The sequence below is a fragment of the Eurosta solidaginis genome, chromosome 4 (assembly GCF_040869045.1).
Source record: "Eurosta solidaginis isolate ZX-2024a chromosome 4, ASM4086904v1, whole genome shotgun sequence".
In the NCBI taxonomy this organism is placed as follows: domain Eukaryota; kingdom Metazoa; phylum Arthropoda; class Insecta; order Diptera; family Tephritidae; genus Eurosta; species Eurosta solidaginis.
In genome coordinates, this window is record NC_090322.1 from 19497180 (window position 1) to 19521538 (window position 24359).

At 36.1% G+C, this 24359-nt stretch overlaps 2 protein-coding genes and 1 long non-coding RNA gene across 4 annotated transcripts in view; 1 reads left to right on the forward strand and 2 right to left on the reverse strand.

Moving 5' to 3' along the window:
• The window catches only part of LOC137248420 (zinc finger protein 729-like), a 417415-nt gene that overhangs the window by 271286 nt on the left and 121770 nt on the right, over window positions 1–24359 (reverse strand). The window lies entirely within an intron of this gene.
• LOC137249215 (uncharacterized) overlaps window positions 727–24359 on the forward strand; it is a 37973-nt gene continuing 14340 nt past the window's right edge. Inside the window, exons 1-2 of the long non-coding RNA XR_010952290.1 lie at window positions 727–865; window positions 935–1216. This is a non-coding gene — a long non-coding RNA (uncharacterized lncRNA). The remainder of the gene's footprint in view (window positions 866–934; window positions 1217–24359) is intronic.
• Window positions 10092–24359, reverse strand: part of LOC137249210 (zinc finger protein 595-like) — a 51018-nt gene continuing 36750 nt past the window's right edge. Inside the window, exon 4 of one of the 2 annotated variants that reach the window (XM_067780517.1) lies at window positions 10092–10538. In XM_067780517.1, coding sequence (XP_067636618.1) covers window positions 10535–10538 — 4 coding nt within the window. In that variant the 3' untranslated portion in view covers window positions 10092–10534. The remainder of the gene's footprint in view (window positions 10539–24359) is intronic. The other variant, XM_067780516.1, reaches the window with a different exon arrangement.

Genomic DNA, 24359 nt, shown 5'->3' on the forward strand with positions numbered 1-24359 from the left:
GGTATAATATCAGCAGACTAACGTTTTCTGATTGAACTCTTCAGTGCAGGTCGGAAATACATAGAAACTTTTAATTCTGTATAGCAGAAAAGCAATTAACTCCCGAATCGCAGTGTGAGGTGTACACCAGAAGACACTTTCCAGAGTGAGCCAACGAGTTAAATAAATATCTAGTGCGTGTCTTAACACCACAATAGTCTTGGAATTCCTTAAACTCTTTAATTTGCTTTGGGTTGTGTGAATAACATTTAAATATCGACACCCGAAACGAAAAGTGTCACTTTCATAATGTTTACATAGGAGTCTTTGTAAAAATTTTTTAAGGGTAACTTTTTATTTGGCATGATAACTTGAACATAAACTAAGGGAGTGGCAAGTACACTTAATATAAAACGAATTAGTCTCATACTTTCATTTAGTTTTCAGTTCGAGAATGGGTTCATCAGTAGCAGACTGCGTTATATTTCGTCTTCATTTTAATAACAGCAGATTTTTTTTTTTTGGATTATATAAGGGTTGACGAAGGCGTGGAAAATTTTGTAGGCAATTTGTACATATTTACATCAGACAAAATTACTAAAATCCTGGCTACAGCCTAAAAAGGACCAAAATTGAAAAAAAGGGACAAGCGAACCAAATGGGGTTGTAAAGGACCATTTTTGGTCCAAATGAACCAAAAGTGGCAACCGTGCTCGTAGTTGTAGCCGTTGATTATTATATTACTATCTATCTATAAATCTTATAAAATAAAGTAGCTAAATGCCATGTATGCACATAACTTCACACAGAATGTTCCGATTTTAAAACGGTTGTTTGCATTTGAAAGCTTAGCTACGTGAGATGGTACAGTTAATATAATTTGAAGGTATGTATTATAGGGGCGTGACAAATTGCCAAACTGTAGTAAAAACTGATAAAATTTTTGTTTACACAGCTATAACTCATAAACGGAAGGATGGATTTGAAAAATTCTACTTTTCTGTAAAACTTTGAAATATTTACCTTCGTTCTGTATGAAAAAAAAAAACTTGATTCCTTTCTTATATCAGCCAAATTGTTTAAACAAAAGTAACATTTTTACCAAAAAATTCGTGTGTTTGATTCTTTGGTGTCAACTGTGCGAGCAAATTACTTTTGAGTGAGGCATGGTGCGACACATACGTACATATATATGTATGTACATAGCATTCGCTGCGTTATTGAACTTCGGTCGTAGGTATGTATGGATTTTCATATCAGCTTGACATACATACATATGTATGTACATACACAAATAATAATAAATGGTTAAAAATGCATACATCTCTTGAAAAATACTCTTTTGTTAAAAATATTGAACATTTCCTTAAAATTCTTAAACAAGTTTTATTTTTTGGTATTTTTACATGTATCACTATCACTACGTAGTATAAAACAGAGTCGCTTTTTCTGTCCCTATGTCTCTTTGAATGCTCAAACCTTTAAAACTACGCAACGGATTTTGATGCGCTTTTTTTGTAGATAGAGTGATTGAAGGGGAAGGTTTATATGTATAATAACGTCCATTAAAGAGTGGAGAAATGCTGTTATTTTTAAAGTATCTAATGTGATGTATGTATATATATTGCTACGAATATTAGCAAAACTAAGGGGTGCTTCTATCTCTAAGCCGATGCTAAACAGTGATATCATTCACATCCATAGATCAATCATTATGTATCTACATAAACGAAACAATAATTGCGTCTACACATATGTACCATGTACGTATACGAGCAGCGGAGAATCAATACACAAACACATGCATATATCTGAGATATTCCTGAAAGTATGCAATGAGAGAAGCTATAAAATCTTGCAATTGTAGTTACAGCTGAGAAGTTTGAGAGCTGATGGCAACTAGTAGATTCTGGAAATGGAAGCGCCTAGAAGATGCGAACGTTGAAATCAGAGAGTATAAAAGGCAGCAAATGTAGAGGCGCTGGAATTCAGTTTGATTTGAGCTATCAAGCAGTTTCGATTAAGACGCTATTTAGCGAGCCATAGCAGTATTATTTTGAAAGTCAGTTTCATTTAAGCTATCAGTTTGGTTATTAAGCCAGCTAGTTGCAAAGTATAAGTGTTATTGTGAAGTACTTTAGTAAAGACCATTTTTCCATTATTCAATATTGTAGTTATTTATTCAACAGTTTAGTGATTCGAACTTAGCAGAAGGGCAAATAAGAGGATTTGCAGTAAAATCGTTACAATATAAAAGAAGGTGGTGTTAGTTACACTATTTATAACTCAAGAACGGATGAACAGATTTGGCAGAAAATTGGTGGAGGGGTAGCTTAGAACCAGGAGACAGAAATAGGATACCTTTTATCTCGTTCTGGCTAGGGTCTTGAGATCAACACGTGGACCTGGGTAATCCTGGGATATGTTTGTCCAATATGGGTATCAAATGGAAGCTGTTTATGAGTACTTTGATACGGGGTATTTTTCGTACCCGTGGGTGACTAGGGTCTCGAGATATAGGCCAAAACGTGGACGCGGGTACGCCTAGAATGTGTTTATAGAATATGGATAACAAATGAAAGCTGCTGATGAGTGCTTTAGTACATGATAATTTCCATACCTATTTATTTGTGACTAGGGTCTCGAGAAATAGGCCAAAACGTGGATCAGGATAACACTAGGATGTATTTTTACATTATGGGTATCAAATTGAAGCTGTTGATGTGTGCTTCAGTACAGAATAATCTTTATACCCCTGGGTGACCAGGATCTCGAGATATAGGCCAAAACGTGGATCAGGGTAACACTAGGATGTGTTTTTACATTATGGGTATCAAATTGAAGCTGTTGATGTGTGCTTTAGTACAGAGTAAGTTTTACACCGCTGGTTGCTAGGGTCTCGAGATATAGCCCAAAACATGGACCCGGATACCCCTAGAATGTGTGTGCATTATGGATATCGAAGGAAAGCTGTTGCTGAGAGCTTTAAAGTAATTTTCATTGTGATATTCGATTTAGTCACATCAACCTGGCAAAAATGATAAATACGCATGCGAAGCCGAAATAAAGACATGAATTAATAATACCCACATACCTATTTACATACGTCCTATTCGATTTGCCTGAAATTTGGTATATAAATTTGCCTATATTAGTATTTACGATCTTTTTTTCCGGGAAGTAGACCAGAGACGGGCTGTGACTGGGATTAGAACTAAGACTCAGACTCGGAGTGGGAATGGGACTCGGAATAAGACTGGAACAAAATACATACCACCCTCTGGGACTAGCAATAAGGGATGAAGAAGAATGGGAAAAACTTGAGAGAAGAGAAAAGAGGGAAGGAGGAGACTGAGAAAGAGATAGAGTGAGACGAAGATATAGATAGATGAAGCGAAAAAGACGGAGGGAGGAGAGAATAAAAGGATTAAGAAAAAGTGAAGAGGGGGGAGGGCAGGGATAGACGGAAAAAGCTTATTAAAATGTATGCGGATAGACCAAATTTAGGGCAGAACAACGTCTGACGGGTCTGCTAGTAAATCTTATAAAATAAAGTCGCTAAATGCCATGTATGCACATAACTTCACACAGAATGCTCCGATTTTAAAACGGTTTTTTGCATTTGAAAGCTTAGCTACGTGAGATGGTACAGTTAATATCATTTGAAGATATATATTATAGGGGCGTGGCAAATTGCCAAAATGTAGTAAAAAATCATAAAATTTTTGTTTACACAGCTATAACTCATAAACGGATGGATGGATTTAAAAAATTCTACTTTTCAGTAAAACTTTGAAATATTTACAAATACTTGATTCATTTCTTATATCAGTCAAATTGTTTAAACAAAAGTAACATTTTTACCAAAAAATTGGTGTGTGTGATTGTTCGGTGTCAACCGTTCGCGCTAATTGCTTTTGAGTTAGGTATGATGCGACACATACATACATATGTACTTAGCATTCGCTGCGTTATTTAAATTCGGGCGTAGGTTTATAGGCATGTATGAATGTACATATGTATGTATTTTCATATCATATCAGCTTGACATAGGTATGTACATACATATTTATGTAACATAAATGGTTAATTGTTAATGCAACAGAAATGGTTAAGAATGCATACTTCTATTGAAAAATAATCTTTCGTTAAAAATATTAAACATTTCCTTAAAATTCTTCAAAAAAGTTTTATTTTTTGGTATTTTTGCATGTATCACTATCACTACATATTATAAAACAAAGTCGCTTTTTCTGTCCCATGTCCCTTTGAATGCTTAAACCTTTAAAACTACGCAACGGATTTTCATGCGCTTTTTTTTTTAATGGATAGAGTGACTGAAGTTTGTATAACAACATCCATTAAATAGTGGAGAAATACTGTTATTTTTGAAGTTTCTAATGTGATGTATATATGTACATATATAAGAGAAAGTGGTGTTAGTTACACTATTTATAACTCAAGAACGGATGAGCAGCTTTGGCTGAAAATTGGTGGAGGGGTAGCTTAGAACCAGGAGACAGACATAGGATACTTTTTATCCCGTTCTGGATAGGGTCTTGAGATCACAACGTGGACCTGGGTAATCCTGGGATATGTTTGTACAATGTGGGCATCAAATGGAAGCTGTTTATGGGTACTTTGATACGGGGTATTTTTCGTACCCGTGGGTGACTAGGGTCTCGAGATATAGGCCAAAATGTGGACCCGGGTACCCCTAGAATGTGTTTATAGAATATGGATAACAAATGAAAGCTGTTGATGAGTGCTTTAGTACAGGGTAGTATTCATACCTATTGGTGACTAGGGTCTCGAGATTGAGGCCAAAACGTGGACCTTGATACCCCTAGAAAGTGTTTATACAAGAAGGATAACAAATGAAAGCTGTTGATGAGTGCTTTAGTACAGGGTAATTTTCATATCTGTTTGTGACTAGGGTCTTGAGATATAGGCCAAAACGTGGACCAGGGTAATACTAGGATGTGTTTTTACATTATGGCTATCAAATTGAAGCTGTTGATGAGTGCTTTAGTGCAGGGTAGTCTTCATACCTATAGGTGACTAGGGTCTCGAGATATAGGCCAAAACGTGGACCAGGGTAACACTAGGATGTGTTTTTACATTATGGGCAACAAATTGAAGCTGTTGATGTGTGCTTTAGTACAGAGTAATTTATACCGCTGGGTGACTAGGGTCTCGAGATATATGCCAAAACGTGGACCCGGATACCCCTAGAATGTGTGTGTAATATGGATATCAAATGAAAGCAGAAAAAAAGCATGAATTGATAATGCCCACATACCTATTTACATACGTCCTATTCGATTTGTCTGAAATTTGGTATATAAATTTGCCTATATTAGTATTTACGATCCTTTTTTCGGGGAAGTAAACTAGAGACGGGCTGGGAATGCGATTAGGACTAGAATTGGGACTGAGACTCGGAGTGGGACTGGAACTGGGAATGGGACTGGAACAAAATACATACCACCGTGGGGACTGGTAATAAGAGATGAAGAAGAATTGGAAAAACTTGAGAGAAGAGAAAAGGGGGAAGGATATGGAGACTGAGAAAGAGATATAGTGAGACAAAAAAGACGGAGGGAGGAGTGAATAAAATGATTATGAAGAAGTGAAGAGGGGAGGGCAGAGTTAGAGAGAAAAAGCTTATTAAAATGTATGCAGGTAGACCAAATTTAAGGCAGAACAACGTCTGGCGGGTCTGCTAGTATATATATGGGGTATTGCATCCCATTTCGACCAATTTTGAACCCGACCCCTTTAGAATTGGCTGAAAATTTTTCTTCTTTTTCTAGCTTACGAAAGACGTTTTTCAGAATTTTTTCAAATTTTTTCATCCAACTCAAAAAAAGTTATGAATTTAAAAAAAAACACCGTTTTTGTTTTCAAAATGCTATAACTTTTTCAAAAATTGACCGTTTGGGATCTTTTTTTTTAAATTTGTTTTTAAATGTACTTTTCGGAAAAAATACAAAAAAATTTTTAAAGTTTTTATTTTTTTTATTTTTCAGTTTTTCGAGATTTTTCGAATTTCGCAATTTTTTTTTCTCTCATAAAAAACTTAAATCAATTCTGCAATCATCCCCACTAATCCTGGAGTGGGCCGATTTTTTTTACATTTTTTTTTATTTAATTGAAAAAAAAAATTTTCAAAAATAAAATTTTTTTTATCAATTTTATTTATATGACAAAAAAATGTAAGAAATTGATTTTTAAGTATTCTTTTCTTTATATATTATGGTAATCTAAGATTAAAATAACCAGGATTAATGACTGACACACTAATGACAGCGAAAGCGAGTCATTTTAATCGTAAATTAAATATAAGTAAAAAAAAAACTTTAAAAATTTTTTTGTATTTTTTCCGAAAAGTACATTTAAAAACAAATTAAAAAAAAGATCCCAAACGGTCAATTTTTGAAAAAGTTATAGCATTTTGAGAACAAAAACGGTGTTTTTTTTAAAAATTCATAACTTTTTTGAGTTGGATGAAAAAATTTGAAAAAAATCCGGAAACACGTCTTTCGTAAGCTAGAAAAAGAAGAAAAACTTTCAGCCAATTCTAAAGGGGTCGGGTTCAAAAATTGGTCGAAATGGGATGGAATACCCCATATATACATTACTATATTGGAATTGGGTAATTCTTTACTATAGCTCACAACTGCTAAAACTCGTCCAATATCGGGAGAGGTGTCAAAAGTCGCGTTTTAAATCCAGGACCACGAATCCGAAAGCGGAAATTAGAAATTTTATTTCTGTCAAAAGATATTTCCAAAAAACCGAAAAATGGCCCAGGTGCGCTCCGAAACCGGGGGTGGAATCCATAGTATTTTTGCGCAGAAAAACTTTCTGCATTAGCGGCATTCGGCCGCAATTATAAAAAATTACCCTGGATGGGTCCAACACCGGTTTCGAGCCCAAAAATATATCCGCGGAAAACACTTTTACCCACAGTTTTTCTTATGGGTACGACCAAATCATCAAAATTACAACAACTACATGAAAATTTAAAAATTTGTTTGCAAATATCTTCGAAAAGAAATAAAATTTCTAATTTCCGCTTTCGGATTCGTGGTCCTGGGTTCAAAACGCATCTTTTGACACTTCTCCCGATATTTTTGGACGAGTTTTAGCAGTTGTGAGCTAAAGTAACGAATTACCTGGAATTGTTTCACATATCTTCATATACTCTGGAACGGTTTATATCTACTTTCTTGCAGTGCTTTTATATTCTTTGCGAAAATTATTCCAATAAGTTTTTGCTAGCTGGCTTGAGGTCTGAATTGAAATAAAAACACAAGTGTTTTTTATATATTACCAATATATTTCGATTACACACGGTAATCATCTTCAGGGTGAAAACTACAAAACATAAAAACAACAAAATAAATAAATAAATAACAAATTTACTAACATACAAATTTTAAAAAATTAATCACATACATTTTTTATAGGTGTGTATCAGTTGACGTGGAGTTTATCACTGATCGTTTGTTTGTCAACAAATATCTATAGAAGCTAGCGGAGTTATCTACGTCCGTTTTGTAGTTCATTCATTTGCTGGTTGTTAATATTGTGAAGCATTTCCAGAGTAAATCGTCTTCTGTAATGTTGTTCTTGTTGAAGAATAGTAGCATTGTCAAAGTTTAGTGAGTGGGAGTTTTCAGTACAGTGGGTCATAAGTGCATTTTTTTGGTTTGCAGTATGGTGGCAATATTTGTAATCCGATTTGTGTTGCGCTGGTGTAGTTTTAAGTTTGCCTTTTGTTGTTCCAACATATACGCTGTGGCATGGTTCGTTGTTTTTTCCATTGCAAGGGATTTCGTACAATATATTGCTTTTTTCTGTATGTGGAATTTTTTATTTTGTTTGATTATATATGTTTTTTAATGTATTTATCGGCTTATGGGCTATTTTTACTTTATCTTTGTTGTAGCAGTCTGATTTGGCCAATCGTTCCGACTATTTTGGCACATAAGCTACTGACTTAAATATTTTCTGCGGTTTTTCTTTTTCTATTCCTCTTTCTTCATTCTTTTCTTCTTGATATTTATTTAACAGTGTTTTAATTATGCTTTCAGGAAAATAATTTCTTCTTAACAATATTTTTATTTCATTTTTAATTTCCTCGTGGTAAGTGTCGTCCGTAACTTCTAACATTCTTCTTATACAGCCCGTTGCTGTATTCATTATCATCGTCTTTGGATGCTTTGAATAAAAGTTGATGATTCGTCCTGTTGATGTTGATTTCTTATACCACTTTAACTTCAATTCATTTTTGCTTCTAATAGGAATTGAGTCAAGATATGGTAGTTTTCCGTCTTCTTCAAATTTCGTTGTAAAATTTATATATTTGTTGAGCTGACCCGACAGACGTTATGGGACGTAAAATTGTTAGTTTTGCCAAAATAAATACAGGATCTTGAATTTTAAAAATATTTCCTCGATTATATGTTTTTGGTATAACTTTAAGCGGCAAAAAATCTATCATTATAACAACACATTTTTCTTCAAATAATTCATTTGACGCACAAATAGTCATTTTTATATATAGATTACAAACGTCTTGTGGAATTCTCAAAGGTTGACACTGGAAAAATTTAAATTTATGTTGCATATACGAAAGGGTTATATAAAGGAAATTTATTTATGGCGACACCTGACAAATTTTTTTCCATCCACTCTGATTCATATACTGGTGCGTAAAACAACCAAAGCCGCATGAATAATAACAACCAAACTCGTACTATTTTCTAAAACATTGATAAATTGAAGATTTTCCATTTTTTTTTTTGTTTTTTGCTGTAAATGAACAGTCAGTCCGATCGAAATAAAGGAAATAAAAATTTTTTGAAATCGGTCAAAGCGTTTTTGAGTAATAGCTAAAATATTTTTTAGTTGAAGTTTTTTAAATAAATTTTTTTGTCGCAAATGATCCCTGAATCAGATCGAAAATAATAGAAAAAGTTATTCAAATCGGTGTAGCCGTTTTTCAGTTTTGAACGACCTAACGCACACAAATTCATTTTTATATACATATGTATATAGAATATATAGATTACAAACGTCTTGTGGAATTCTCAAAAGTTGGCATTGGAAAAATTTAAATTTATGTTGCATATACGAAAGGGTTACATGAAAGAAATTTATTTAGGGCGACATCTGATAGAATTTTTTCCATCCACTCTGATTCATATACTGGTGCGTAAAACAACCAAAGCCGCATGAATAAGAAGTGGGCATTTTTTTGCAATGCCTAGAAAGGTTCACCGAGCATGAATTTTAACAGAAACCCTTGAAGCTGTGCATACATTTGCGAGCCAGCTCCTGTTCTGTTCTAGTTCATCTGACTGTGTTGTAGATTTGTGGCCTGATGTTATATCTGCAAGAGTGCCGGCTGCTAGCAGGAATGCAAGTAAGTTTTTTGTGAATCGGGCCTCCGTATCAGTGCACAGGCCACCGGAAACTTCAAAAATCCCTAAATATGTCAAAAAAATTTTGAGTGGAACTACCTTCTTTTTTATAGCATGGTTTTACCTTGTTATATTTGTATCATGCTTCGGCAATGACCGAAAAGTATTCAGAGTTTATTATTTCTTCTGCACATGACGGAACTATATATAATTCCGCCATGCTTCTGCATTACTTTTCAGCTAACCACGATTCAACTAATTTAAACCAAAAAGTAAGTTAGCCTATTTCCATCTGTAATACATAACTGTTATAACAAAAATATTCCCGATCTTCAGTACATCACATTCAGCTGAAAGCCAACCTTAGGTGGCTTTTATTCTGGCGTGAAATCAGTTCGTCAAACGTTACCTTTAATTGTTCTTTTTTTTGCAGTTTTTTCTAGAAACTGCTAGAGCCCAAAACATTACCTGAAATTTGACGTCAGAAGATACATTTTTTCTCATGTTTCAAAATTTTTGTTGATACATTTTTTTCTGACTAAGAATTATTTCGGTTTGAGTTCTTTTAACTCCACAGTGGTTGCCATTGCTATGCTGCATGACTTTACAACCGGTTATTAGCTAACTTTCAGAAGTCCACTAAAAGTGAGTTATACTCTGGTATCCCGTAAAGTAGTCAACTATTAGTCAGATATATTTAACTATTGATATTTTTTTGCTGTAAGTTATGGGCATGGTTCTGAGCCACACATCATATCATACTTTTATTTAGTTATTTATATATGTACATAATTAACCTAAATTCAAAATTTTGATGTTGATAGCTAGGACATAATTCATTACCACTCCGTCATCCCTTTCTCATAGCAAGAGTTCTCAACGTTCATGCAAAAGCATACAAAATTAATAGTAAATCCGTTTTGTGTATCATTGAATGTGTTATTAGAATCGCTAAATTGTTCTTAATCGATTATCATGGCTGTCACAGTGGACGTTATTTCGAGCAGCTGCATTCCAATCAACTGTCCAAATTACTGTCTTCAATAATTTAGCGCAATAATCACGAGTTTGGTGTAATCCTTATAATACTCCTTGTTTTCCTGTACTGTGTGGCATAAGGTTTATCTGAAAATAGCGTTAGATCAATTAAAATAAGGCTTACATAAGGAGATATAGATACCACTTTTGTATTACGAGCTTTTATATAAGGATATAACCCACTAAAAATCAAGCTTACATAAGGCGTTATAATACGATTGAGTAAAACAATCTAATTAGAATAAATATAGATTTCCTATGATCCGGGTGAAAAAGAAATTCTTTTAGCCATGTGAACCCGTTCACTGGAGTAAAATTTAAGATACCTTGTTGACATTTTATATGTGGATTCCATGGCACTCACCTCGCATAGCTATTTAAAATGAGCGACATCAGACAATACCCACGCCCACTTTTTATGTATATATGTACATATATTTTAGAAAACCTCAAAAACGTGATTATTCAGTAAATGATGCAGCTACAATAACCAAATTTCATGTGTTGGTTGAAACACTTACCTCTAATTAAAATATTCAATAAGGGGCGTAGTGCCGCTCATTTCTGAAAAATTAAATTTTTAAAATATTATGGGTCAAAATTCAAAAACGGTTTAAGTTGCCATTAAAAACTTGGTAAACTACTTCATCGTCTTAGGGAACGAGTCTGAAAAAATTACCGAACTTGGTAAAGAGCCACGCGCAGTTTTATATAGAAGAGATTTAAAGAGACCGCTAAAGGATATAACAGGCTACGTATCCGCAAAAAAAACTTCTACAGTGTATTTATTCCATGAAAATTAAAAAAATTGACAAAATTAGAAATGGACGGGAGGTTTTCCTCTTTTTTCTCCAAGCACTTTCTAACGTTTCGAGGGCTATAAGTAGAAGGCCAGTTAAGTTTCTTGACAAACTTCGGTACACATATTTTCCCCATAACAAGTGATAGAACTTTAAAAAAAAAAGTATCGATACCGGTACTCATTTTAAATATTCGGATCAAAGTATCGACTCTAGAGCTCATACCCTGCAAAAATCGTCGGATCATGTGGTCCACTGGAGTACTTACCATTATACTCCACTGTAATGCAGCAATGGACCAACTCATGTTAAGCATGTAAGCCGATCAGTGCTCGTTTTAAACGATTGTAACCACTACGCGATGTTTATTGGACTGTAGGTAATCCATGGATTACTCTGATGTAATGCGGAGCTGGAGTATATGGTCCAGTCCTAGGACATCGCAATGTTAATTGGACCATATTTTTTGTATGAATTGTGGTTAATTTTGGAGCACTCGGTTGGTCCATAGCGAGTACTCCATACATGCATGGAGTACTCGTGATTTTTGCAGGGTACTCAGTAAAAGGTATCGAGTATACTCGATCCAAGTGAGTACTTCGGAATTGTAACCAAAGTGAAGATACTTTTTTCTAAAACGAGATCATATGTTTCGAATTTAGAAGAAAAAAAGTAAGGAAGTTTAAGGTTGGATAAAACCGAACATTATATACCCAGTTGTTTGTTTACATACATTTTAAGGATACGTTTAAAGAGAAACGTCACGAACGAAATTATTTACAAGAAACTAGTTATACATCTTCAAATAACGGGTTCCGTAAGAGTCTGTAGAACATTTGCTATATTTAAAAATGCCTTATGTATGTACCGTAGAATGCTTTATTTTTATACTCAGTTGAGCAGAGCTCACAGAGTATATTAAGTTTGATTGGATAACGGTTGGTTGTACATATATAAAGGAATCGAGATAGATATAGACTTCCATATACCAAAATAATCAGGATCGAAAAAAAATTTGATTGAGCCATGTCCGTCCGTCCGTCCGTCCGTCCGTTAACACGATAACTTGAGTAAATTTTGAGGTATCTTGATGAAATTTGGTATGTAGGTTCCTGAGCACTCATCTCAGATCGCTATTTAAAATGAACGATATCGGACTATAACCACGCCCACTTTTTCGATATCGAAAATTTCGAAAAACCGAAAAAGTGCGATAATTCATTACAAAAGACAGATAAAGCGACGAAACTTGGTAGATGTGTTGACGTTATGACGCAGAATAGAAAATTAGTAAGATTTTGGACTATGGGCGTGGCACCGCCCACTTTTACAAGAAGGTAATTTAAAAGTTTTGCAAGCTGTAATTTGGCAGTCGTTGAAGATATCATGATGAAATTTGGCAGGAACGTTACTACTATTACTCTATATGTGCTAAATAAAAATTAGCAAAATTGGATGAAGAACACGGCCACTTTTTAAAAAAAAAATTTTTTTAATTCAAATTTTAACAAAAAATTTAATATCTTTACTGTATATAAGTAAATTAAGTCAAAATTCAACTCCAGTAATGATATGATGCAACAAAATACAAAAATAAAAGAAAATTTCAAAATGGGCGTGGCTCCGCCCATTTTCATTTAGTTTGTCTAGAATACTTTTATTGCCATAAGTCGAACAAAAATTTACCAATCCTTCTCAAATTTGGTAGGAGCATAGATTCTAAGACGGTAATTGTTCTCTGTGAAAATGGGCGAAATCGGTGGAAGCCACGCCCAGTTTTTATACACAGTCCACCGTCTGTCCTTCCGCTCGGCCGTTAACACAATAACTTGAGCAAAATCCGATATATCTTTACTAAACTTAGCCCACGTACTTACGTGAACTCACTTTTTCTTGGTATAAAAAATGGGCGAAATCTGACCATAACCACGCCCCCTTTATCGATATCGAAAATTACGAAAAATGAAAAAAATGCCATAATTCTATACCAAATACGAAAAAAGGGATGAAACATGGTAACTGGATTGGTTTATTGACGCAAAATATAACTTTGGAAAAAACTTTGTAAAATGGGTGTGACACCTACCATATTAAGTAGGAGAAAATGAAAAAGTTCTACAAGGCGAAATCAAAAGCCCTTGGAATCTTGACAGGAATACTGTTCGTGGTATTACATATATAAATAAATTAGCAGTACCCGACAGATGATTTTCTGGATCACCTGGTCCACATTTTGGTCGATATCGCGAGAACGCCTTCACATATACATCTAATGGCCACTCGCTTTTAAAACCCTCATTAATACCTTTAATTTGATATCCATATCGTACAAACACATACCAGAGTCACCCCTGTCCCACCCTAATGGCGATATCTCGAAAAGGCGTCCACCTATAAACCTAATGCCCACTCCCTCTTAAAATGCTCAGTAACACCTTTCGTTTGATACCCATATCGTACAAACATTCTAGAGTCACCCCTGGCCCACCCTAATGGCGATATCTCGAAAAGGCGTCCACCTATAGACCTAGTGTCCGCTCCCTCTTAAAATGCTCAGTAACACCTTTCGTTTGATACCCATATCGTACAAACATTCTAGAGTCACCCCTGGCCCACCCTAATGGCGATATCTCGAAAAGGCGTCCACCTATAGACCTAATGCCCACTCCCTCTTAAAATGCTCAGTAACACCTTTCGTTTGATACCCATATCGTACAAACATTCTAGAGTCACACCTGGCCCACCCTAATGGCGATATTTCGAAAAGGCGTCCACCAATAGAACTAAGGATTACTCCCTTTTAAAAAACTCATTACCACCTTTCATTTGATACCCATATCGTACAAACACATTCTAGAGTCACCCTGGCCCACCCTAATGGCGATATCTCGAAAAGGCGTCCACCTATAGACCTAATGTCCACTCCCTCTTAAAATGCTCAGTAACACCTTTCGGTTGATACCCATATCGTACAAACATTCTAGAGTCACCCCTGGCCCACCCTAATGGCGATATCTCGAAAAGGCGTCCACCTATAGACCTAATGTCCACTCCCTCTTAAAATGCTCAGTAACACCTTTCGTTTGATACCCATATCGTACAAACATTCTAGAGTCACCCCTGTCCCACCCTAATGGCGATATCTCGAAAAGGCGTCCACCTATAGACCTAATGCCCACTCCCTCTTAAAATGCTCAGTAACACCTTTCGTTTGATACCCATATCGTACAAACATTCTAGAGTCACACCTGGCCCACCCTAATGGCGATATCTCGAAAAGGCGTCCACCTATAGAACTAAGGATTACTCCCTTTTAAAATACTCATTACCACCTTTCATTTGATACCCATATCGTACAAACACATTCTAGAGTCACCCTGGTCCACCCTAATGGCGATATCTCGAAAAGGTGTCCACCTATAGACCTAATGCCCACTCCCTCTTAAAATGCTCAGTAACACCTTTCGTTTGATACCCATACCGTACAAACATACTAGAGTCACCCTTGGTCCACCTTTATGGCGATATCTCGAAAAGGCGTCCATCTATATAACTAAGGATTACTCCCTTTTAAAATACTCATTACCACCTTTCATTTGATACCCATATCGTACAAACACATTCTAGAGTCACCCTGGCCCACCCTAATGGCGATATCTCGAAAAGGCGTCCACCTATAGACCTAATGCCCACTCCCTCTTAAAATGCTCAGTAACACCTTTCGTTTGATACCCATATCGTACAAACATTCTAGAGTCACCCTTGGCCCACCTTTATGGCGATATCTCGAAAAGGCGTCCACCTATAGAACTAAGGATTACTCCCTTTTAAAATACTCCTTACCACCTTTCATTTGATACCCATATCGTACAAACACATTCTAGAGTCACCCCTGGCCCACCCTAATGGCGATATCTCGAAAAGGCGTCCACCTATAGACCTAATTCCCACTCCCTCTTAAAATGCTCAGTAACACCTTTCGTTTGATACCCATACCGTACAAACATTCTAGAGTCACCCTTGGTCCACCTTTATGGCGATATCTCGAAAAGGCGTCCACCTATAGAACTAAGGATTACTCCCTTTTAAAATACTCATTACCACCTTTCATTTGATACCCATATCGTACAAACACATTCTAGAGTCACCCTGGCCCACCCTAATGGCGATATCTCGAAAAGGCGTCCACCTATAGACCTAATGCCCACTCCCTCTTAAAATGCTCAGTAACACCTTTCGTTTGATACCCATATCGTACAAACATTCTAGAGTCACCCTTGGTCCACCTTTATGGCGATATCTCGAAAAGGCATCCACCTATAGACCTAATGTCCACTCCCTCTTAAAATGCTCAGTAACACCTTTCGTTTGATACCCATATCGTACAAACATTCTAGAGTCACCCCTGTCCCACCCTAATGGCGATATCTCGAAAAGGCGTCCACCTATAGACCTAATGCCCACTCCCTCTTAAAATGCTCAGTAACACCTTTCGTTTGATACCCATATCGTACAAACATTCTAGAGTCACACCTGGCCCACCCTAATGGCGATATCTCGAAAAGGCGTCCACCTATAGAACTAAGGATTACTCCCTTTTAAAATACTCCTTACCACCTTTCATTTGATACCCATATCGTACAAACAAATTCTAGAGTCAGCCCTGGTCCACCTTTATGGAGATATCCCTAAATGGCGTTCATCCATAGAACTATGGCCTACTCTCTCTTAAAATACTCTTTAATACCTTTCATTTGATACACATGTTATACAACCACATTCCAGGGTTACCCCAGATTGATTTTCCTTATTTTGTCTCCATAGCTCTCAACTGAGTATGTTATGTTCGGTTACACCCGAACTTAGCCTTCCTTACTTGTTTATTAATATATATATTAACAGAATTTTTTCAAAACAAAATATTATAGGACGTGATTTCGATTATGTTAAATTGAATAATTATTTGAAAATTAAGATTACAAAGTTCAAAGTAACTTAAACACAAAGTTAAATAAAAATAATAATAACTGAGTCAATATAATTTAAGAACCCTACATGTACTTGCCAAATTTCAATAAAATTGGTCGATTTTTGATCGCCTTATGGCATTTAAAAAAAAAGTTATTTTAGTTAGACAATTTTTTTTTTAAACGGGGTCGCCCTCGGTGGTGCTTTTGGAATCACATCGAGTGTATTTCTGCCATGAAAAGCTTCTCGGTAAAAGTTCATCTGAATTGCAGATGCCGTTCGGAGTCGGCATAAAATATGAACGTCTCGTCCACCCAATTCGTAAGGAAAATTAAAAATAGCACGACGCTAATTGGAAGAGAAGCTCGACCTTAATCTCCTCCGAGGTAAAACGACTCAAGTATTTTTTATGGCACTAAACGTCTTGTGGAGGCAATAACTAAATAGGAGGAGGATCAGAACTTGTAGTGTTATTACGTATCATGTATATATTGCAAATTTTGGTAAGATTAAAACTGTAAGCACCTTTTTTTAAGTAGTCGGGGTCTTTAACAGCAGCATAATGTCCAAGTTGAGCTTTGTGAATTGCCTAAATGCGTTTTTTTCCAAAATATTTAAATTATTTTAGGGCTGAAAACTTAAAAAATAAAATCCAGTACTTCTTATTTATAATTTTTCCAATATAAAAAAATTATCCGTCAAATAAACTTTAAGTGGATGTAGTGTAGGTTAAAATTAGGTTAAGATTAAATCAGGCCCGACGAGAGGGGGAATGGGGGGATTCCCCCGGGCCCGGGGTTTTTGAGGGGGCCCGCGATTTAGAGGTACTAAGATATTTTTTTTTTAATTTAGGGGAGTTTTTAGTTGTTCCATGTGCAATTTTTAAGCCGAATTTCAAAAGCAACGAATATCTGCACTTCGTTTTAATATTATAGTGAAGTGTGAAAATCAATTTGAAAAGTCCTTTTCCTTAAAATTTAAGAATAAATATTTCATTTGGCAGCTGCCTCAATACGAGTTTATAGAAATTTGTGAAAAACACGTGAGGGAACTATATTAGATCAACGCAAGAAAGCCAAGTATATTGCTAGCCTGATGCTAGTCACGTTGACTACGTTCATTTTGTGCTACCTCCATTTCAATTCGAAAGCAACAAATTTTACAGTTCAAGAACGGTTTTTGGCTTTCGTGGATTGTAACCAAAAAACTGGTCAGGAAATCGCTGATTTTATTTGCCATACTCTAGGTAAACATGAAATCCCATTAAAAGATTGTCGTGCACAAGGGTACGATAACGGCGCCAATATGAAAGGAGCTTACAACGGAGCACAACGTCTCGACAAAAACTCGAATGCTGATTACTCTCATTGTGCAACCCACTGTCTCAATTTATGTGGTGTTGATGCTGCAGAATGTTGTACGGATGCAATTACTTTCTTCGGAGTTGTACAAAAATGTTTAACCTTTTTCAGCAGCAGTCCACAACGATGGGACATTCCAAAAAAAATGTACCGAGCTCCCTTTACAGTCTTTCAGACACTAGGTGGTCGGCTAGAATTGAGGCAATGTTCCAGGTTTAACACAAGCACTAAACGCATTAATTATGCTAATTTTGACTGCACAAGCATACGGAGATGTTACTGGCATTCTCAAGTACATCAACAAGTTCGAATGTATCTTGCTGTCCTCAATTTGGCTCAAAATACTGACTACCATTAACGAAAGAAACGTCGCACTCCCAAGCTAGAGACGCCACCATAGATTTTGAGGTCCGACATCTAGATGCTTTATTATTCGCGGGGGTTGGGCACTCGCAGAGGAAGTGAGTAACCGATTCCTCGGCACACTCCTGTCTACAGCTCCTACACCTCTCATTGTAGGGGATACCCATTCTACTCGCGTGCGGGCTGAACGGCCAGTGCCCTGTAATAGTGGCCGTGATTCTGTAGAGTACCAATCACTGATTGCTATTTTCCTAAGATAGGCGAGAAAGTCTTTTTTAATTGATGTGAGTGGCCGATGCACCGCAGCTGCTTCCATGATGTCTAATGATGCTTCTGTTTTTGCTATTTCATCCGCTTTTTCGTTGCCGTCAATGTTCCTGTGGTCGGGTACCCAGCTGAGTGTGATAGCTGCCTGGTTAGCTGCTTCACGTAGCACCCTCTTACAGTTATCGACTGCTTTAGAGGATGTGTAAGGTGATTCTAGCGCTGATTCTGAGCGCCGCTTGACTGTCGGAGTATATGACTACCTCACTTTCTATCCGGTTCTGCAGCAGGAAGATGCAGGCCCTCTCTATTCCTTGCAGCTCTGCTTGGAAGATGCTAGCTGTGTTTGGAAGGCGGATGGGGATTGCGACTTTCAGCTGGTTAGAGAAGACACCTGCGCCGACGCCGTAGTCCGTTTTGGATCCGTCAGTGTAGAGTGAGGTGACCCCCTACCTGCAAACTTTGTCGGCCAACCAATCTGTTCTAGAGGGTATCTGCACCTTGTAATTTCTGTCGAAGATCAATGTTTTTGAGAGGTAATCTGTTGTTGAATCCACATCGGCGAGCCTTGTTAGGATGTCACTGTGGCCATATCGTTTTTCTTTCAAGCATCTAGACTCCCTTAGCCTGATGGCTGTGCTGATCGTTGTATATTTGATGTGGAGGGCCAGTGGCAGTAGGTTCAGTATAACATTTAGTGCGTCCTTCGGGCACGATCTAAGGGCACCTGTTACCCCTGCGCATGCTGCCCTTTGTATTTTTTCTAGCTTTTTAGTGTTGTATTGCTTGTTCAGGGCAGGCCACCATGCTATGGCTCCGTACGCGAGGATGGGTCTTATGACCGCCGTCTAGAGCCACATCATAAGTTTTGGCTTCAGCCCCCAATTTCTGCTGACTATTCTCTTGCACGAGTAGTATGCGATATACGCCTTCTCTACTCCTTTTTCGATATTGGTTTTCCAAATTTAACTTGTTGTCTGTAACGACGCTAAGGTAGTTAACTCTAGTTGAGAGCGAGAGTTCCGTACCATCTAGTGAAGGCAGTCGAAATGGAAACAATTCCTTTCTCTTTCTAACACACTGGCTTTTGACACTTCGGTCAGTGTCAAACTATCGTGGAACTCAGTGGAACCTGCGTGGAACATGCGTTTGACACTGAAGGAAGTGTCAAAATTACCGGGGTTTCTGTCGTGGAAAGCAACGCAGGGAAACAAAAAAAGGAGCGGAATATCAGATATGGGCTGCTGTGACGGCAAATTTTTTTGAATGAATTTATATGAAAATGTAGTGCACCTATATGGGTTCTAAAGAAAATTATATAAAAGTCTTGAATTGGGGTATCTGAGGACGCGTAGTTATTTATTCCAGTATTAAGAATACAAAAACGGGTGCTCAGTTTTTCTACCCGTTCAAAAGTTCTCCGCGAAAAACAGTTTGAAACCGAGGTCGACTGCAATAACCCGTCCAAAAATGTGGAAAGAGAAATGAAGAGACGCGTTTTGTTCTGTTATCAATAGTCCAAAGGCGAAAAAGTATTCGAATTATTGGAAGCGAGGCAGAAACGCATCTATTAATACCTCCCCCGACGGTTTTGGTCGTGTTTTAGCAATCGTCCCCGGTAATAAAGTATCACAATTTGTTAATTAAAATTTTCCAAAACATATGGATTTTTAAGAGAGATGTAATTAAGTGCTCGTTTGAAAGTAAATAAGGATATTTCTTTGTAATTTTACGATTCAAGGTTCGATTCGAGCTCAAGGCCAGAACAATAATTGTTTTCTAATTATTATTTTTTAATTTTTCTAAATTTGAAAAATTGTATTTTGTTTTTGGAATAGTAAGTAGAAAATTTTTCAGACAACCTGCAATAGCTGCGCAGATAGATCCATTTCGAAGGGTGCTAAGCCTTCATCATCAGTAAGCTTTAGGCATGCTGCGCTAACCATTTAGCTATACAGCGGTGGTTTGTTTGACTGGCAAATTTGCTACTTCTATTCCTTTTTACCAACTATATTTATCCAGTGTTGCGCCATCTGGTGCAAATCACTGATAATGCTGGATTTTTGTTTATTGTCAATTACTTTGTTTGACATTCCCAAGTACTCATGGTTTATTAACAATTGTTTTTGTTTTTATCGGCCTATTGATAAATGATTCAAGGTGCGATTCGAGCTCAAGGCCAGAACAATAATTTTTTTCTAATTATTGTTATTTTTTAATTTTTCTAAATTTGAAAAATTGTATTTTGTTTTTGGAATAGTAAGTAGAAAATTTTTCAGACAACCTGCTATAGCTGCGCAGATAGATCCATTTCGAAGGGTGCTAAGCCTTCATCATCAGTACGCTTTAGGCATGCTGCGCTAACCATTTAGCTATACAGCGGTGGTTTGTTTGACTGGTAAATTTGCTACTTCTATTCCTTTTTGCCAACTATATTTATTCAGTGTTGCGCCATCTGGTGCAAATCACTGATAATGCTGGATTTTTGTTTATTGTCAATTATTTTGTTTGACATTCCCAAGTGCTCATGGTTTATTAACAATTGTTTTTGTTTTTATCGGCCTATTGATAAATGATTCAAGGTTCGATTCGAGCTCAAGGCCAGAACAATAATTTTTTTCTAATTATTGTTATTTTTTATTTTTCTAAATTTGAAAAATTGTATTTTGTTCTTGGAATAGTAAGTAGAAAATTTTTCAGGCTTAGCACCCTTCGAAATGGATCTATCTGCGCAGCTATGGCAGGTTGTCTGAAAAATTTTCTACTTACTATTCCAAAAACAAAATACAATTTTTCAAATTTAGAAAAATTAAAAAATAACAATAATTAGAAAAAAATTATTGTTCTGGCCTTGAGCTCGAATCGAACCTTGAATCATTTATCAATAGGCCGATAAAAACAAAAACAATTGTAATTTTACAATAAAAATTTTAGTTTTCGGTAGCAGCTACAACCCCTTTCCTGGACCTAAGAAGTACAACAGTGCCAAATAGCATCCACAAACAAAAAAAACGAACAAGAACAAGCATTTTATCAGGTGAGCGTGGCTTTGTATGTGCGTGCTGCTACATATCCTACTTGTAGACCTTTACAATGTTTTTATGCGCGAAATTTTCAAACTAAAAACGAGATTTTCATTTGTCAAAAAAATAAAGAAAAAACGGCCGAAAGACAAAAAAAACCTATCGAAATACAATCTGGATCGTTTATTTTTAATGAACTAGATTGTATTTTTCTTATATTTCTTTAGTTTTTTGAAATATAGTTTACACACTTACACCAGTACTGAAACTGTATTAGTAGGGAAGGCGGCAAAAAATATAAGAGAAACTACAAGAAAAATACAGAACAAATAAAGTAGTGCCATATAGGTATTACAATAATCTATATATATAAAAAGAAGTGTACATTTTGATTGTCACTCCATAACTCGAGAACGGATAGAAAGATTGCCATGAAATTTTTAGGAAAGATACAGGAAGGAGAGATGATGGTTAGTTGATTTTGAAATCCCAAATCGGTTTAGCCATTCTTGAGTTATGATTTTTTTTAGAATAATACTATATAAAAGAAAGTCGTGTTAGTTACACTACGCATAACTCAAGAACGGATGAACCAATTTGGCTGAAAATTGGTGGAGAGGTAGCTTATAACCAGGGAACGGACATACGATACTTTTTATCCCGTTCTGGCTAGGGTCTTGAGATCAAAACGTGGAACTGGGTAATCCTGGGATGTGTTTGTACAATATGGGTATCAAATGGAATCTGTTTATGATTACTTTGATACTGAGTATTTTTCGTACCCCTGGGTGACTCGGGTCTCGAGATATAGGCCAAAACGTGGACTAGGGCACCCCTAGAATGTTTTTATACAATTGGATATCAAATGAAAGCTGTTGATGAGTGCTTTAGTACAGGGTAGTTTTCATACCTATTGATGACTATGGTCTCGAGATATAGGCCAAAACGTGGACCCGGGCACCCCTAAAATGTGTTTATAATTTAAAGGATGTTTACTGCAGATGGAAAATAACTCTAAATTTCCAAAAATTATTGCAAAAATTTCCAACAATTATTGCAAAAAAATTTCGAACGTTGATTGCTCGGCCAGAATAGAATTTTTTCGAGTATGCAGTCTTGTAGCCCGTTTAATTTTAGTATAATAAAGTGCTAAACTTAAGTTCGTAGGAAGTCTCGCTGATTTTTGGCAATTTTTTTTCTGGATCCAAGCGCACTTAAACCCTTTTGGCTCCAAAAAATTGTTGCAATAAAATTTCGAACGTTGACTGCTCGGCCAAAAGAACATGCAGAATTTTTTCAAGTATGCAGTTTTGTAGCCCGTTTAATTTTAGTACTAGTATCGCATGTGATCGAAATTCGACCAACTCTTATTTTTTTCAACTCAGTCTATGCATCCAGTGTTGGGGGTAGTGAAATAATGCGTTAATAGTTAAGTAGTTAGCGGAAATATAGCAAACTGGTCTAACTTACTTAAATTTTTCATTAAGACATTGTAATTTTTATTGTATTTTCTTAAATTTTCTACAAAGTTTTCAAATGTAATTATAACCTTTTGGTATGGAGCTCCTTAAACAAAAATATAAAAAATATGTAAAATCAAAAGAAATTGACATAGAATTAAGGTGAAAGTACTTGACATTAAATTGAAAAATAGCTTTTTCCACACCACCCGGGAGGTCCCCGTTGGGGCGCTACCGAAGTTAGTTTTGTGTGCTCGGTTCCCCAGTAGGCCTATATCTCCCATATACATATATCGCCCATTTACTTCAATAGTGTCATAATTCAAAAACACAAACTTTTAGTTAAAACGAAGAAATGTGCTTAAGGAATGTTGCCTATTTCACGCCACCCGTTAGGTATGCAATTGGCGCTTTACCGAGTTTAATTTTGTATAAATACATATGTAGTATGTACATAAGTGTGACACAAAACGAAAATTTCGAATAGAATAGAGGATACCTTCATAAAAAATAAAAATATTGTAAACCATAATATACACTTGAGCATTATCAACTTTTAAATAACTATGTTTGTAATTTATGTGAAATATGTTTTTATATACTTTTCTCTAATATTCATTTTTGTTGTATAAAAATATTCATTGAAAATATTTGGTAATAAGTAAACCAACTTTCAAATAATAAAATAAAATATTAAATAAACAAAGAAGAAAGCTTTATAACATCAGGTGTGGAGGCGATTCAACTTTAATGTCATCTTTAAAAGAAAATTACGAAAAAATTTTAACTGACGCAGGAAGTCCACTGCTACGCTATCGCAACTCAAGCGTATGACGACTGAGATAGTTGGTGTTTCAGTTTCAAATGAAGTTCCTGCCGCTGGCATATCTCCCGTTAATGATATAAATGCTGATGTTTCTTCTGTTGGTACTACTTCCGACTGTACCGCTATCGTTGATGCCGTTGCCATTGTTACTACTGCCGAATGTACCGCTGCCGTTGATGCCGCTGCCGTTAATATTTCTGCCGTTGGTATATCTAGTGGTGATGTATCCACTAATGGTGTCTCTGCCAGTAATTTTTCCGCTATTAGTACCTCTATCAATGATATTTCCGCTCCTGCCGTCTCTGTTACTAATATTTCGACTGTTACTGGTGCTATCCCTAAAGTATATCTTTTTGGACACGAGGTTAGTTTGAATAGTATGTATGGAGCTGATTCTGCTAGCCAATTAAGTCTCTGTGTTGATAATAGCATGAAAACAGGCAGTGCTATTAATACTAACGTTCGTTCTGTGGACGAAGAACTATCTTATTTAAAAAAACAAATTGAAACTGCCACTTTGAAAAAACGTTTGGGTGAATTAAAACAAGCCATAGTAATGCCTGCTAATAATAAAAATAGTTTTTGTGATATCGAACATGCCCTTACAAAATTCAGTGGCGATGATATTACATATCCTGTTAGATTTTTTTTAAAAGATTTTGAAGAAATAATGAATACGATAAACGCTGATGACCAAGGGTATTTCTTTCTACAATATCTGCAAGAACTTATGCACAGCTTCGTGAACAACTTATAAATGAATTTGACAAAAGTGTAAGCCGTCAGGATGTATATAAGATGTTGCGTCAACGACGTTGGCAGAAGAAGAATGAATCTCTTCAT